This window comes from Mustela nivalis (genome assembly GCF_964662115.1).
Source record: "Mustela nivalis genome assembly, chromosome: X".
Classification (NCBI taxonomy): Eukaryota; Metazoa; Chordata; class Mammalia; order Carnivora; family Mustelidae; genus Mustela; species Mustela nivalis.
In genome coordinates, this window is record NC_139040.1 from 44384073 (window position 1) to 44401586 (window position 17514).

The 17514-nt window shown below is 44.8% G+C and overlaps 1 protein-coding gene across 12 annotated transcripts; it reads right to left on the reverse strand.

Moving 5' to 3' along the window:
* Positions 1-10861: 10861 nt before the first annotated feature.
* Positions 10862-16234, reverse strand: LOC309856822 (G-protein coupled receptor-associated sorting protein 2-like). 12 transcript variants are annotated; one of them, XM_082718446.1, is made up of 6 exons: positions 16103-16202; positions 15968-16023; positions 15427-15491; positions 14794-14858; positions 14380-14451; positions 10862-14073 (listed from the first exon to the last, which is right to left on the reverse strand). In XM_082718446.1, exon 6 carries the CDS (start codon positions 13781-13783, stop codon positions 11207-11209), a length of 2577 nt encoding a protein of 858 aa, XP_082574572.1. In that variant the 5' UTR covers positions 13784-14073; positions 14380-14451; positions 14794-14858; positions 15427-15491; positions 15968-16023; positions 16103-16202; the 3' UTR covers positions 10862-11206. The 12 variants fall into 12 exon arrangements, with proteins under 12 accessions (XP_082574572.1, XP_082574569.1, XP_082574562.1 ...); XM_082718443.1 differs by having other exon boundaries at positions 15427-15513; XM_082718436.1 differs by having other exon boundaries at positions 15427-15552.
* Positions 16235-17514: the final 1280 nt, after the last annotated feature.

Below are 17514 nucleotides of genomic sequence, written 5' to 3' on the forward strand. Positions count from 1 at the left end.
CCCCCACGAAGGCCTCACCACCGCGCCTTTTCTAAAGGAAGGCAGACCTACACCTTGACCCTGAGAAAACCAACCCCTGCTCTGCGCCCATTCTTTCTGCCACGCTGCTGTTTCCCTGCTCATTTAAACTGGTAGCATGCTTTGCCGTTTTGCAGTCCCCACAGTTGCCCAAGGAGGGCCTTTTTTCCTTGTCAGGACCCGCCCTGGGTCCTAGGCCCTTTCCTGTCTGTTGCCCCTATGGCCAGGGGTCGGGCGGCTCCTAGCTCCTCTTCAACTGTCCTATTAAGTCTTCTCTCGCAGTCACATCCAAGCTCTCATGATCTTTGGCCGTGTGGAGATGTGGCAGGAATTAGAACCAGCTTGGATCTCAGCCATGGCCATATACACTTGTCTAGTTTATCCATCAAAGCTGTTAACATATTAAGCATACTTACTTTAAATTTCCTATCTGATACTCCGAAAATCTGCATTATATTTGTGAGTCTAGTTCTGATGCTTGCTTTCTATCCTCAAACTTGTTTTTTCTTGCCTTTTAGCATGCCTTTTAATTTTGTGTTGAAAGCTGGATATAATGCATTGATAGGACCTAAGATAAGCAGACCTTTAGTGAGAAGTTTTAGGTTAAGCAGGTTAGCAGCTGGCCTGTGAATGATGTTTGCTGTAGCTATAAGTGCTATGGTCTTCAGATTCCTCTAGTGTCCTTATTTTTATCTCCCCTCAAAACTCTGGGCTTCCCTAATTACTCCTTGCAGAGTCTACTTCTTGCAGCTCTTTTAGCTCTACTCTACTCTTAGGACACTGGAGGCTTGTTATCAATGTGATAATGTGTGGAGGAGAGGAAGGGTTCTATAATCTTATGATTAAATTCCAGTGTTTTGTGGGCCTGTGTCCCTAGGCTATGACCTTCACAAGTGTTTCTTAGCTTCTCTCTCTCTTATGTGAAGGCTAGAGTGGGCTTGATGAGGAGGAATACCTTTTCCTCAGCTGCGATAAGGCTCTGGGAAAGGCTTTTTCACAGAGAGTAGGCCTTTATCACAGAGATGATTCTTGATGTATTCACAAGAGTGTATTTTCCCCTTCCATAGCCATGAGGGGATCTTTCTGGGATGTTCACTTGTGAGAACCTGCTGGACTTCCTAGAAGTAAAGCCCACTAAACCTCTAAGTCTTCAGCACCCCACAGGGTTTCCCACTCTCAAACTATTCCATATCCAGTCTCTAGCAATTTGTCAAAATTACCATTTAATTGTTCTCACATGTTTATGTTTCTAGCAGTTTCTGCTCTATGTAAGGAGAGATGGGTTGTGCCTCTCCAGATTCATCTTTTCTCCAGAATTTGGGCTGATTATTTGTCCTGTAATCTCAGTTCTTTGATGGGTCTAAGATAAGTCATTGATTCTCAGTCTGTTCAGCTTTTTTTTTTTTTCCTGTTTAGAAGTACAGGAGCAGGGGCGCCTGGGTGGCTCAGTGGGTTAAAGCCTCTGCCTTCAGCTCAGGTCATGATCCCAGGGTCCTGGGATCAAGTCCTACATCGGTCTCTCTGCTCAGTGGGGAGCCTGCTTCCCTTCCTCTCTTTCTGCTTACTTGTGATCTCTGTCAAATACATAAATAAAATCTTAAAAAAAAGAAGAAGTACAGGAGCAATGACTTTCAAGCTCTTTTCATGTCCTAAATCAACCTGGAAGTCTGGTGTATGGATTTCAATGGGGTGGCTAAAGACGAGTGAACATAGCTTTTATCCTCTTCCTTTTAACTATGTATTCGATCTGGCAATAAAGTTGCCTTTGAAAACTGAGCTGTCCCATAAATATTGGCTCTTTTCCCTCCCGGGTATAAAATATTTATATGGTTCCCTGAACCCACTGGCATCTCAGCCCCTAAGTTCATAACCTGGAGTGCAGATTAGAGTTTAGACTTCCAGAACCAAAGTTCTTGGTGGTGAGGTCTGAGTAACTGTGACTTAATCCTGGGAGGGAAAAAAAGTCACCTCCGTCACCACCACTACCACCAAGAGGCAGTGCTCTATACTACTAAGTGCTACTGAGAATGGCCAGTTCCTGAGTCTTGGAAGCACTTTTTAAAGTGCTTTGGGACTTGGCCAGATTTTGGAGCGAGGCAGTCCAAAACTTGAATAGAGACTACCATTTACTATTTGTGTCACTTTGGAAAAGGTACTTAATGTTTTTATGAGGTTGTTTATAACTACTTCACAGGATTCTGGTACACACTAAATTAGGAAGTATCTGATATTCTGAAATATATGTATGTATCAGGTCTTTCTAGTTCCTTTTAAAATTGTGATCCAGTCATATTATGAGGTAGGCTAGGAAAAGTAGGAAAGAATAGAGAGAACTCTATGGTTACTTTTAGTGGTCATAATTGATAAGATATTGCCACTGTGCTCTTTGTCACTGTAACCTCGGTACGTTGTATACTGCATTGCTTACCATAGCCCCTTTCTAAAACAGTGTCATTTTTGCATAAGTACACCTCCCTCCTCCTTGTAGTCATGTACACAGGGAGGCTGATCCCAGTTCCAGGGGTGAGTTGGCTTACTCTAGGGGTAATCTATCCCCTTGTTACCTTCTGGTCCAGGAAGGGGGATGGCATTACTCAGTGAGGCATTAGGAGGAGACTGCAGGACTTCTGAAGAAAGTGCCCTCACTCATAAGAAAAGGCCATCAGGAAAGCTTGTCACCTTTTCTTCCTCAGGAAGTTGCTTGACATCTGGAACTGTTGAGCTCTCAAGCCTCTACTTTTGGAACAGAAGTTGATAATGTGAATGAAAGAGATGGACAAAAGTGGAGTCCTTAGCTGAATCAAACAGCCATCATGGTTGCTCTGCCTCAGGACTTCCAATCTGTGGATATTAATTTCCTTATTAGGTTTGTTTTTGTTGAGATCCTTGTTATATGAGAATAGAACAATCCTAAATGGCATTTATGCTCAGGCACATGACAACTCTTCAGTGAGCAATAGTTCCTGACTTTTGTCTGTCTTAAAACCAGCATCAGAAACTCTTGTTTGCACGTGAAAAGAAAACTGTAAATTCTGAACACCTTGCCTAATGATTGCTAGAGGTCTGACAACTGTGACTGGCTTCTGTTCAATACTGAAAGGAAAGCCTTGGGCAGAAAACCCAAGCCTTTACTTATCTAAGGGGCTCAGAAGCACATTAAGTTCTTGATCTCAGTTTCAGTTCAGAGAATCACTGTGTGAAAATGCACCCTGTGAAATATCCATACTGTAGATATTAGAGATTATTTGCTTTCAATTCAAGGGACTGTACTGAGGTCAAGAAAGATAAAGTGATAGACTCAATAGAAAAAATTGGTTAACTTTCCCCAGGTACACTGCACTAAGCAACACAGGTATAGGAAGGGGTGAATATTTGGGATTTATCAAGAGATGAAATTTTGCCAGGGCATCGAGGCCAGGCACTAGAGGATGAGGTAGGAGAGTAGTAAAAATTATGGACCGTGATGAACCATTAAATGGAGAAGGAAGGAAAAGCTGGAGTAGGCTGATACACAGAAAAGGAGCTAAGGACAAGAGGTCTAATAACACTCAGGTTATTTATAATGAATTGATAATGAATAAAGTACTTTGTTACAGACTATAAGAAACAAAATCCGATGATTAAGATAGTGATGATGATGTTGGCAGCTTTTAGTGAATATTAGCACTAAAGGGATATAGATGTAGCATAATGATAACACATACCAGCTCTAGATTCCAACTACTAAGGTTTGAATCTCAGCACCTCTGCTAATCAGTTCAGTGAGCTCAGGCAAGTTCCTTAACCAGTCTGTGCATCAGCTTCCTCATTTGTAGAATAGAGGCAACAATAGCACCTACTCCCTAAGTTTGTTTTGAAGATTAAAAAGTTAATACATTTAGAACCCTTAGAAGAGTATCTGGCTCATGTAAAGCACCCAATAAATCTTAATAATAACAATAATTACTATTGTAAGTAGTAAAAGGTTCAAGCATTGTGGTCAGACAGACAGAGGTTTGATTCATACTTCGAGTGTCCAAATTTCTTCTTCTATCTATCCGTCCTTCTATACTAGTTCTATCTTACTCATAAAAAAGACTCCAGGACATGGTATAAAGAAACAAATGCCAAAATGGGGCCAAACAAAATACTGTATAAGTACAAAGGATGGAGGAATTACTTCCTACCAATGTACAAAGAGTAAGGGTGAAGGTATCAGAAAGACTTCAAACCCTAGCATTTGAGACTGAGCCTAAAAGGATGATTATGTTTCCCATAGGCACAGAAAGGGCTGCAAGAGCACTGAAGATTAATGGAACAGTGTGGGGAAAGGCACAGAAGTAGTAAAGTGCAAAGTGTATTTGGATTGGGCAAAAGCAGATAGTCTAATATGGCTTAAGTGTGGGCAAAGTGGAGAAGGGCCTGGACTAGGGTGAGGCATCTGACAGTGCCTCTTTAAAACGTGTCCTTGTCTCATTCTAGTCCTGGCTCTGATTTGGGAGAATGTATTGGGAGATGGAGATAGAAAGGTAGAATTATATGGAGGGAGGCAGGGCCTTTAATATTTTATAGCTTCCATTGAAGGTTGCTCTTTTAAAACAGGGCAGAGTAGAGGGCCAGTGAGTGATAATAGTCCAGCCATATTGTTAAAAGATACCTTTCTTTCATTCATGACTGGATTGATGACAAGTCTACTCTAATTTTATCCCCAGGCAGCAACATTTTAAGTCCAGTAACATCTGAATGGGCCCTGATATTTATTTATTTATTTATTTATTTATTTATTTATTTATTTTGGGCCCTGATATTTATAACGTTAAATAGCCCATAATATTTATCTAGAAAAGTACAGAAACAAAAGGGCCATATGAGTGATGAGGTTTCTATTTCAACCACACCCTAGGAAAAAACTGAGGGATGATTCTGGCCCCTACAAGTCATACCCAAGGAGTGTTCAGAACAGAAATAATCACCCTCATACTTGGGGAGACACACACACACACACACACACACACACACACACCTACCACACTTACCCTGCCCTTTGGCTGAGATTGAAAAAATCCACAGGTGTTAATTGGCTACTTATCTGCTTCAGGTTGTGCGTGGGACTTAGAGGTATCTAGCCAGGCCACAATGTGAAGTACCTCAAATATAAATGTAGTATTCCCAACAGGAATTCTAGGTAGAGGGGGCTCTAATGAGAAAAAAATATATATATAGAAATAAAAGAGAACTTTAAAAATGATTTAAATTGCAGGTGCTTGTCACAAAAACACATGCTACTTTTTTCACCCATAATATACTGGTGGCCTCTGTCTCCCTCATTTTAACTTGTTTACGTATGATACACTGGATTAGAGACGTATACTAATCTAGGGATACAAGTCATGGGGGCCGCTCATAATTCAGGGTTTCTCATGACCTCCTCGGGTTTGATAATTTACAGAACTCACTAAAAGTTCTGTGTTTAGAATTATAGTTTTATTATAAAGGATACACACAGAATAAGGTCTGGAATGGTCTTACAGACACAAACCCTCTTCCCATGGATTCATGCCACATCAACATCCCTGGATATCAATGTTTTTACCAATCAGAAACCCCCATGGAGTCCTGAGTTTTCACTGGGGTTTTGTTTATAGACATTATCCATTAAATCATTGGCCACATGATTGAACCCAAAATCCAGCCCACCCGCCCACCGAGAATTCCAGCTCACCTAAAGTTCCAACTCTAGTCGCACGGTTGGTCCTACTGGTGACCAGCCCACATCCTGAACCTATCTAGGGGTCTACCAAAAGTCACTTTATTAGCACAACAAATACACTCTATCACTCAAGAAATTTGTAGGTTTTTTGAAGGTCTATGCCACTAACCAGGAACAAGGGTTAAATATGTTCTTTCTTAGGGGCACCTGAGTGGCTCAGTCAGTTAAGTGTATGCCTTCAGCTCAGGCCATGATCCCAGGGTCCTGGGATCAAACCCCACATTGAGCTCCCTGCTTGGGGCAGGGGGGGTCTGCTTCTGTCTCTCCACTCTGCCTCTCCTCTCTCCTCGTGCTCTCACTCAAATAAATAAAATCTTTATTTGTGCATAAATATATTTATATTACATTATATATAATAGGTGTAAATATATAAATATATTTATATAGAAATATATTTATATATATCTACATGTATATTTTTGCATATATAAATATATAAATGGGTATGGTGAATTTACATATTATAAATTTATATATAAAATATTTATATTTATATTTAATTAATAAAACATATTATAATATATTTATAAATAAATTTATAAATATAAAATATATTTAAATATGTGTGTGCATATATATATGTATATATACATATATATATATGGAGAGAGAGAGGAGAAAAACGATAATCTGAACGTTGGACCCAATACTTAAATTACCAGAATTCTGGAAAGTGGGGGCTAAGAGGATAGTAACAAAGCAGGCAAGAAATAAGAGAAGAGGAGGTAATCTTAGTCCTCAATCTCTGTAATTTTACCCCATGTGCTCACTGCTCAGTCCTAGCTTTTAAATGTAAACAGGAGGGCCTCAAGTATTACTATGGTATGGTTTCAACTCTATACTGAGTATAAAAATAAGGATATGAGAGGGCTTGGAAAAAGTCATTACTTCCTGGCAATACCTTCCTAAACTGCATTGGTATACAGTGATGCATGGGGGGGGGGGCATTCAGTCAGAAAGATGTCAAGGATTTACCAAGGGCTGAAAACCAGGATGAGACCAAAGGAACAAGCTCCAAGATGAGACCAAAGGAACAAGCCCTAAGAAATGAGCAGAGAACAAATCACAAGGAAAAGAACAAAGTGTCTACAGAGAGAAACATGTGAGACCATCCATAAAATGGTTTCTGTTAGTGGTTCCCAGAAAGAACCTCCTCTGAGGCCCAGGACAGGGGTGGGGGGTGGGGGATGGAACCTCAGATCCAGTATCAACTGTTGTGTTCCTACAGGGGAAGGAGCTCCTGCCTGGGGCTAAGATCCAAGGATCCTCTTGGGAGCTGAAGAACTTGGTGGTATCCCAATGATAAGTTCCACGTAAAGGGCCTGAAGCTTCTAGGTTCCCTTCTCCTGAATCTGTTCCCTCTCCTCTTCCCTAGAGCTTCTCAGACTTGGGTTCATTCTACTCTTTGATCTTTTGGAATCTGGAACTTTGGAATATAAGGCAGATGTAACCTGTCTCCTTTTCCCCCACCATCTCCCAATTTTGATCTGGTCTTAGCCACTCCCAATATCTGGAAGACATATAGACAATAGAGAGTGAGTGTCAACTAGGTGACAGGAAGGAAACTGACCGCATAATTAATATTGTTGAGAAAAATGTTTCCTCTACCTTTTAAGATTCTTCCAGCTGGAGTAGGAATTAAATAGACAAGACAGATTAACAGGAGAAATTAAAATATAACTTCATATATATAGGGACACCACACAGACATGAGATTCCCAAGACGGTCAGCCAAAATGAGTCAATCTGTCATACCTAACTAAGAAAAAGGTTAGCGATTTGGGATTTCAAAGGGAAGGAAAGCAATTCAAAAGGAAAGAATGAATGTTTCGTAAAGAAATGTTAGTGGGACCATTAGGAAACATGGGACATAGAAAGGAACTTTAATTGATATTTTTGCTAAATTCCTCCCTGTAAACCACCCCTAGTTCATATCATACCATAGTTATCTATGGTAGAAGCTCTCTTCCTGGAGTGGGTTCACAGCCTAAATTATTTTTAGGCAATTAGGGAGGTCAAAGTTTCCTCCGGAGTCTTTTGGGCCTTAATTATTTTCAGCTCCAAATAATCCACATACCAAAATGAAACATTTTGGGGCAGCCTGCCCTAGGCACTTGCACTATTCTCACAACCGCCTTCCAGATCCAGCGCCTCAGGAGTTCAGGAATTGTCACTTCACTATTTTTTCTCTCTAGGCTCCCCTGAAGCCTATTTCCTCCGTGTCCAGCTCCCACACCCACAATGGAAACAGTGTCACACAGAGCTGGGTAGGGAGGCTAGGAGTGGGGCAGGGATGTTCAAAAGGAAGGAGAGAGCAGAGAGGAGGGTCGGGGGCACTCCTTGCACCCACACCTAGTCTCAGCCACCACCTCCCACAGATACCATTTCCAGGCCTCGCACCCACTTCCTCCAACAGCAACCGCTGCTTCACTCCACGTGTTGCCTCCCTCAGGTTACTTCCTGCCTCTTGAGATCTCAGGAGAAAGACTGACCCCAGCTAAGACGCTGTCAATAGGCCGAGGGGCTCTGCCCTCTACCAACAAATGCTGTTAATTCTGATGGCCCAAGACATTCCTTTCCAGGTTAGCTCAGCATGCGGAGACACCCACCCACCCACCACAACGCATTACCACCCTCCCACGGCAGTGTCTCACTCGTCAAGTGCACGTCATTCCCGCCCCTTTTCCGTGCGGCACACCTTTGTGTCTGCCCAGGAGAGAGCCCCGTCATGTGAGCCACCACGAGCCTCACATGACCATGCAGTCAGCTTGCCTGCTGCAGCCCTGCAGCATGAAAGGCAGAATCTTCTGCCCCTGAAGTGGAGATACTTGCTAGAAGAATCTGAAGCTTTGGTCCCTGGTGAAGATAGAGAGCTGAAGGAAGGCTGGATTTGGAGCCAGAGCTCCCAGCCCTAGCGCTAGACCTGGGCCCTGCTGTGTTAGGAGCACAGGGCTGGTGAGGAATATTCGATGAGGAGTTTGGAGACAAACTGTGTGATACTTGGGTAACATATTAACACACACACACACACACACAACAATCGACCTTGAAAAATAATGATAAGCAAAACAAGCATTTAAACTCAAATGCCCAATACCAGGACCATCCCTGTTAATGCTTGTGGTTTCTGAAGGCAAGCAAAACTGCCACTTTGCCCTGCTTCCATAAACCTTGAATACCAGAGTTGGGTGGAAAAAAAAAACATGTTGCAGAGTCAGAAGAAATTATACAAAACTTGGCTAAGGACAGCAAGGGTTACTGGATGTTATTCCAGTGTAGTGGTGGGCTTTACTTTCTATTGAGGAAGTCTTGAACACTGAGAAGATGATTTTAACTTGTAGATATTTTGTCTAACAGATATGGAAATGATTTATGTTCATGGACAGATAACATCAATGGTTACAATGGGTTGTCCTTAAAATATCAGCTAGTTTTGCCTTTAACCCAGAAATTACATCCTAACATTTATTAAATTTTCTGTGAAATTTAATATACATATATTTTGTTTATATTATTATATTGTGTACGTATGCACATCTCCTTCAACCATTCTTCATATTCTTAGTTCCTCATGTTGAAAAAATCTTTCGCGTAATTTCTAAATTACAAATTATAATTTTACTTTTAAAAATGAGCATCCTCAGACAAAACAAATACCATTTTCACCATGTCTAAAAATATTAAAATATGTTCCCATTAAGTCTGGATTCTCCCTCCAAACCAATTCTATTCCTTACCTCTGCAGCTCTTCTGTCTGAAGGTATGGTGCAATCTATTTACTTACTATAGTGGAAAATACACATAACCTAAAATAATTTTAACAATTTGAAAGTGTACAAATCAGTGGCATTAAGCATATTCATAATGCTGTGCAATCATCACTATTTCTGGAATGTTATTGTCACTCTAAAGGGAAACTCATTTTCAACTTTTCTAAATGTTTTTCTCTCTAAACATTTAACATTTATAACTCGATCTTTTATAGAATTGTATCCTTTCCAATATGTTCACCTATAACTTGAGGCACTAGATATGAACATATTTTTTTAAAAAGCCCTTAGTAATTTTTGTATGTCCCAAATGCTTCTCTGAAGATTTTATTAATATAAATATTTATTAATATATATTAATATTTATTAATATAATATTACTCTAGATGATAGTGCATATTAATTTATTAATATATATTAATATTTATTAATATAATATTACTCTAGATGATAGTGCATATTAAATTTCTTAGGCATATTGAAATTACATAAAAATTGTGTCTATTTGCACACAAGATTTTAAAATGGAATCTAATTTTCCATAATCACTGTTTCACTAGACATAACATCATCAGTGTCATTACATGACAATAGCTTTTCTAAGATTTTATTTATTTATTTGATAGACAGATTACAAGTAGCCAGACAGGCAGGGAGAGAGAGGGAGAGAGGAGGAAGCAGGCTCCCCGCCAAGCAGAGAGCCTGATGTGGGGCTTGATCCCAGGACCCTGAGACCATGACATGAGCCAAAGGCAGAGGCTTTAACACACTGAGCCACCCAGGTGCCCCCCAGTAGATTTTTAAATGCTGCATGGTATTTCCTTACTACTTTCTTTGGACGAGGATCATCAAAAAAGAAATCTTATTCCTGACTCCTTTTAATTTGTGTGCTGTCCTACTCTTTCACTCTTTAGGTGTCACTGGAGCAACAACAGTATTAGTTGAAAAATGTACAGATCTCACTGACTTAGCTTTTCAAGCTTGCCTCATTCTAGCTGCATCCCTCACTAAATTTTACCTCATTCAGACAGAAAGGGTAAAACCATGCTTCTCAGACAGCAGCACTTTTCTAATCAATTTTCTTCACATCACCATACCTCACTTTGAAGAATGACTTAATGGTCTGTCTTATCCTACACTTTAGTGATAAGTTTAAGGTGGTCCTTCTTTGTTGAAACATTGCTTAAATACCACAGCCTGCAAAAATCTCTCCTTAAACACCAGATATGGGATTTTTCAATAAAGGTGCTTGTCATACTAATTATCTCTATTTGTAAATGTGCACAATGTATCTGTATCCAGTTTCAAATTGAAGGATCACTTCTGCCAATTTCCACATAGACCTTTATTGAAAACACAGACTTGAATAGAGAACCACATGTTTAAACAACAAATAGCAGGGTAGCATACACAGGTGACTTAGTTCATCAGAAGCTCAATACTGAAAATATTGCAATCTGGACAGCAAGACAAATATCAACAAATATGTTTTCAGCTATAATATTCATTTGGCATCCACAAAATGATCCAGCTCAAATCAAGAATTGGACAAAGTTAACATCAGCATTAAAATATAAGTTACAACATAAAACCAGACTCTGAAAACCAAAGCACTACTCAGGGCTCTTTGGGAACATAAGGCTGATCAAAGGCAGGTGGGTTATTCATATTAACTTTGTTGTCCCACCTCAGGATCATTTTGATTGTCTATTTGGACTTGTAGTTCCTTAGCAAGCTTCTCAAATTCATGGAATGCAGAAATAAGCGGCTCAAGATTGAAATCATCGTCAATTAAGGACATAGTTCCATTTTTTATAATATTACTGATATTTTGAAACATCTTAATAACAATTTGAATATTATCATTTGTCTCTTCTATGTTAAAGAGACCCACAAATATTGACAGAGCTTTGGCACTGAATAGTTTTTTTGCCACAATAGCATTTTCAGACAAATTCAATAGCATTTTCAGAACGTGGAACTTTGTTCTTGCACTGCCTGTGGTTAATAAGGAAAGAAATCCAGACATATAGTTGGCAACCAGTGTGTGGTAGTCAGTAGTTATTGTGAGATGTCTAAGCATCCTTAATCCAAGCAGCTGCTCAGGGGAACCCACACTATGAGCAAGGGTTTCCTCACACACTTGGCATATGAATGTCTCAATCATGTTGAGATTTGGATAAGGTGGAGCCATGTGAATCATATTTTCCAAAAAACTTGTCCTAACTCGGGAGGAAGGATAGTTGAGCAGGGTTTCAATAAGTGAGACAACACCTGAATCCCGAATGAAATCTCGGGTAAATTGAGAAGCACTTCTCATACCCATTGCGATTTTAGATATTTCATGAATAAAAGGATCTCGGATTTTGTCCATTAATAGGAGGAGTTCTTCAAACTCTTCAGTACCAATTTTAAGCTCACACTGTATGCAGCTGCAGGACCAACTCTCAGCCTCTGCACTCTCCCTGGCCTTAAGATGCTCCCGAATTTCCCTGACTGACCTGTAGGATGGATCATACTGAAATGGGAATTCAGGTTCAACCTGTTCAGACTGAAGCAAAGATTCCTGGTCTTCTCCTTCTGGGGTAAATTCTGCATTCTTGGGCTTTCCCTCAAACATTTCAGAGAATACAGATGCTGCTTCTTCAGGAATTCTAAAGGAGCTTGGGGATGGGAAGCCAACCCCATGACAAAAGCCAGGTTTGAATTCAACAGTGACCTCTTCCCAGGTTTGGGGCCTGGATGATGTCTTAAGTTCCTCCTCAGCTGAATCTCTGAATCTGGAATTGGCCTTGTATACAGGACTGGGATTTAGGTCAAAACAGGCCTCATCTCTATCCCAGAACCAGGACCCAAATATGGCCTCTTCTTCAGACTCTGGTCTGGGCTCTTCTCTGGCCACAGCCCCCAAACTAGACTTTTCCTCAGTCCAGAACAAGGATCCACCAATGGCCCCCTCCTCAGCCCCTGGTGTGGATTCACAGATGGCAGAAGCCCCAGCCTCAATACCCGCCTCCTTCTCTGCCCAGAACCAGGACCCAATAATGACTTCCTCTTCAAACCTGGGTTCTTGTTTGACCCTACCACTGTTATTAACATCTTTCTGGGCCCTGGGCTTCAAGATAGTATTAGGCTCTTCCTTGTCTCTGGTTCTGAATCTATTATTGCCCTCTTCTCCAGGCAAAAACCAGGACTCTTTATAGTACTCATCTTCAGACTCAGACTCAAAAAAGTCCTCTCTCTTTTTCCGGAGCTTGGACCCCATATTTGCCTCATCCTTAACTCTGGGCCTGAACAAGTTATTGGTGTTTTCTCCAGCCCACAAGCAAAATGGATTGCCAGACTCCTCTTCAGACCCAGACCAAGAATCAATATAGGGATCTTGCTTGGATCTGGGCCTGGACCTGGGGTTAGGCTGATGTTTAGCCCTGTGTCTGGACCTGGTATTGGCCTCTTCCCTGGGCCATGATCTGATACTGGCCTCTTCTCCAGCCCAGAAAGAAGACATTGTAGAGGTCTCATCTGCTGACCAGAATCCAGACTCGTTAGAGGCCTCTTCTCTGGCCCGGGGTCTGGGATAGCACCAAGACCCCGTATTAGCTTCCTCCCCTGATCCAAACCAGGGCTGGATTCCTGTCTGAACCTGGGGGCCAGGAAATGTCTCAGTGTCCACACTGACCAGCTCCCTATCCATAGGCAGGACCAAAGGTTTAGCAACTGACCCAGATTCAGTACTGACCAGTGGCCAAGCTACAGCATTGGTCTGGGTCAAACCTTCTGTTTGCGACATTGCCTCAGCCCCAAACTCAGTCTGGGCCCAAGCTTGGGCTTCATCCTTGGGCCTTGCCCCAGGGATTGCCTTGGCCTCAGTCTTAGGACGTGCTCCCCCGATTGCCCTCGCTTCAGCTTTAGGCCTTGCCCCAGCATTTGCTTGGGACTCGGTTTTGGGCCTTGCCCCAGCATTTGCCTGGGACTCTGTTTTGGGCCTTGCCCCAGCCACTGCCTGGGACTCAGTTTTGGGCCTTGCCCCAGCCACAGCCTGGGATTCAGTTTTGGGCCTTGCCCCAGGCATAGACTTTGTCTCAGTTTTGGGCCTTGCCCCAGGCATTACCTGTGCCTGGGTCCTAACCTTGGGTCTGACCACCAACGGGACTTCATTCTCTCTTTCAGCCCCACCCCCAACCTCTTCTCCAGCCTTCTTTTCAGGCTTTGCTTGGGCAGCAGGTTCAATCTCAGCCCCAGTCATGGTATGAGTTACAGAGGAAGCCCAGTCAAGTAACACCAACCCGGTCTCAGCCTCTACCTAAGATCTATCTTCACACTGTGATCTTTCAGTGATTCAAGTGGTATAGTTGGAAACAAATGTTAGAGTCAACCACCAGTCCAGTAATCAATCTCCTTCCAAAGCCTGGCCTCAGTCAGTGTCACAAAGTGCAGAAGAGGCACAACCAAGCTGGGAGATGGTGGGTGCAGACCTGTTGAGGGTGGTGATCAGCAGCAATTCCAACTCCACCAGAGCTGCCACTGGAAGTGGATCTACGGAAAGAGAATGATATGGTGCTTTAAATCTCTTCCAACTGCATCACCCCATGCAGAGATTCACAGAGCCTGGACCTTGAATTCTTAGTGGGACAACTGAACTATCAGAAAGTCTGTCACCCTCATTTTACCTCACACATTACCCCCCAGAGTTGCCATGTTACTTTGCCTACTACAAAACAGGTGTGAGGTTAGTGGGAAAGTGGGAAAGGCTGAAGAACCCCTAGACTAGACTCTAATCGCTCCTGGACCAGTGTTGATCTCCACTTCCCCACCAAAATTTGTACCCACTCTCATACCAACCTGCACGGTGCAATTTCTCCCTCCTTGCTTTGTTTCAGTGGTATTAAGCCCTATAGCAGAGAGCAGGCTGTCCTATGAAGAAATAAACATACAGGAGAAAATGAAGTCTGATGCTTGGCTGACAGACAGACACACTGAACCCGAATATAAAAATGTCTCTTTAAAGACCTAATTTGTCTAATTTTTCCTGTCTCATGATCCCTGCTTCCGGGTCTTCTCCTCGCATTCACAATCCAATCCACACCTACCCCAATGTTCCCAATATCTCCTGCAGGAAATGGACAAGGGATGCTGTGGCAGTGTGCAATTCTGGCAGAGTAGGACAGATGGATCAAACACACCCAAGTGGATCAAAGATACCTGCTATGATCTTACTCTGCAACTATCCCCCAAATTTTTGTCCTTCGCACAAACCTCCAGAGATTTGAGCCGGTCTCCTCCTCCTTCCCTTCCCTGCAGTGAGCAGCTTTAAATCAGGCCTATGGGCAAACAGATGAAAAAGCATGAGGGTCAGGAGACCATGGTAGCACCTGGGCACTGGGTGGACGCTTAAACACCAAGGATGGAAGTCCACATATTATTTGTTTTTCAAACATTTAGAGTCCTCTTGGTAGAATATTCTCATTTTACATAAGGTCTATTTCAGAGTTCCAGGCATCGACATCTTCTCTTGACGTCACACTCTTCACATTGCTCCTTTCTCCAATTCTAAGGATTCACCACTAGGTGCACCACATCCCACTGACTTGCGCAGCATAAATTGGGGGAAGGGTTCCCGCATATTCTAGAAAACAGGTTGTGCAGTGGCACCTGTAATTATGACTTGCGTCTCACCCTCACCTCCTAGCCCACCTTTTCCTGCCTGGAATTCTGGGCGGAGATGAGGGAGGAAGGAAAGGGAAGTGCTTGGAAAGCTAATACAAAGGGGGAATTTTAGAAGGTACTCCTGGTTGCCTGACCTGTTGTGGTCGCAGTCACCTCACCCCGTTTAGGTCTCCACTCATAGCTGCTGCCCATCCCCGCCCCCCCCCCCCAGCCCCAACACACCTCCAGAAATCCAGGCCATTGTCCTGCTCCTCCTTTTTCTCAAGCCTTTCCTGTACGGATGCACCCTACGGGATGAAATCGCCAGAGCTAACACGCAGAGAAAAGACTTCGGCATCAAAAAGGCGCCTGTGGGAAGGGACAGCACCCAGGGCGCGGGGCACAACAGGCCCTTTTCCAGAATCAGGGCCCGAAGCAGCCGACACCACCGGCAACCCGCTCCCGCCAACGGCGCACAGAGCTCCGACGCACCCACCCGCCCGCCCCGGCGGCCTCCCTGGGTGCCCCCCACCCAAGCTGCCGCTCCGCCATTTCTTCCGCAGCACCCTTCCCCTTCCCCCGCCCCCGCCGCCGCCACAGCTCCCTGCCAGAACAGAAACCGTCGACGGCGGGTCGCGGGCGCCTGGAAAGCTGGCCGCGGAGTGGCGGGCGCAGTTCGCCTCCAGAGGATCCGAGGAAGCCTCTCCGGCCAGCCCCGGTGCCCCGGACCCGACCCAGGCCAGTCGCCGCCTCTCCTCGCCAGGGGTCCCGCGGCGTTGCGCACCTCTCTCAGGGACCAGCTACGACAGGGTCGCTTCCTCCTTGCCAGGCTGTCAGGGTCTGGGGTCCGGACAGCCTGTAAGCCAGGCGACAGTGGGGGTCCCCCGCCTCCCCCCACGACACCCCCACTTGCCCTCACAGGCTCAAGGTGCAAGTCGTCGGCCTCCCCCTCCTCTCGGAGCTCTGCACTCGGATTCCCACCGCCTTGCGTGCGGCCAGAATCGCAAAGAGGCGTCCCGCCCCCCGCGCTGCTGCACCAAACTGGGCAGGGGCTGCGCAGGATGCGGCACGAAACGCTCGCGGCGAGGGTGTCGGGAAGGGGGGCGGAGGGATACGGCGCGAACGGGCTCGACGCCCCCTCCCCGGCCCACCCTAGTTCCGACCCAGAGGGGGCGGGGCCAGGAGGAGCCCGAGCCTAAGGGGCGGGCTCACGGCAGCCCGCCTCTGCAGACCTCCGCGGGCGACCACCCCCTCGTTGCTGGCACTGCAACCTATGGGACCCGGGGACGGTTGGCGGTGGGGGCTGGGATCCAGAGGTCGGGGGCGGCGGGGAGGGAAGGTGTGTGGCGAACAGCGGCGGATGGATATCAACCGCCCCTCGGTGTGTGAGAACCCCCCGGCTGCTCAGTGTCTGTCCGCCTCCCTGTCCCCACTTCCGTCCACCATCCTAATTGGAGGCGGGTGGGCCAGGGGCTGTCAGGACAGCAGGCTGCGGGGAGAGGCGGCCTAAGGCCCGACTACCCTGGAGGTTCTGGGGTGGATGGCCCTCTCACTTTCTTCCTTCATCGCTTCGCGGGGCCACCGAAGGGAGGAGGGCGGGGAGGACCCCCACGGAGGCCTCACCACCGCGCCTTTTCTAAAGGAAGGCAGACCTACACCTTGACCCTGAGAAAACCAACCCCTGCTCTGCGCCCATTCTTTCTGCCACGCTGCTGTTTCCCTGCTCATTTAAACTGGTAGCATGCTTTGCCGTTTTGCAGTCCCCACAGTTGCCCAAGGAGGGCCTTTTTTCCTTGTCAGGACCCGCCCTGGGTCCTAGGCCCTTTCCTGTCTGTTGCCCCTATGGCTAGGGGTCGGGCGGCTCCTAGCTCCTCTTCAACTGTCCTATTAAGTCTTCTCTCGCAGTCACATCCAAGCTCTCATGATCTTTGGCCGTGTGGAGATGTGGGCAGGGGTTAGAACCAGCTTGGATCTCAGCCTCCTGCCATACACGCCTGTCTAGTTTCCCCAGCCATTCTTTGGAAGAAGGCCCCATCATGTACCTACTTCCCCAGGACAGAGCTTGCGGGTTCTTGAATCTTCTGATTCCTTTACCCCTACATCCTTCCTCTAGTCTTGAGCCCTTCCTTTCTGTGATCCACGAGGCAAACAGAGCAACGCGTTTAAGCACGACTGTGGTTGAGCATGAACCTGCTGGGGCCCAGGTGAAGTGCTGGCACTTTCACTATGATAGGCGGAATAAATGTCCCTCAATCATCCAGAAGCTGGAATAGGCAAGGAAGCAGATTCTGCCCGGGGTCCCTTAGAGAAATGAAGCCTGACCATCACCTT

What these genes read in the sequence shown, in the direction of transcription:
- LOC309856822 (XM_082718447.1), bottom strand. Translation starts at nt 13,783, where the DNA reads ATGACTGGGGCTGAGATTGAACCTGCTGCCCAAGCAAAGCCTGAAAAG.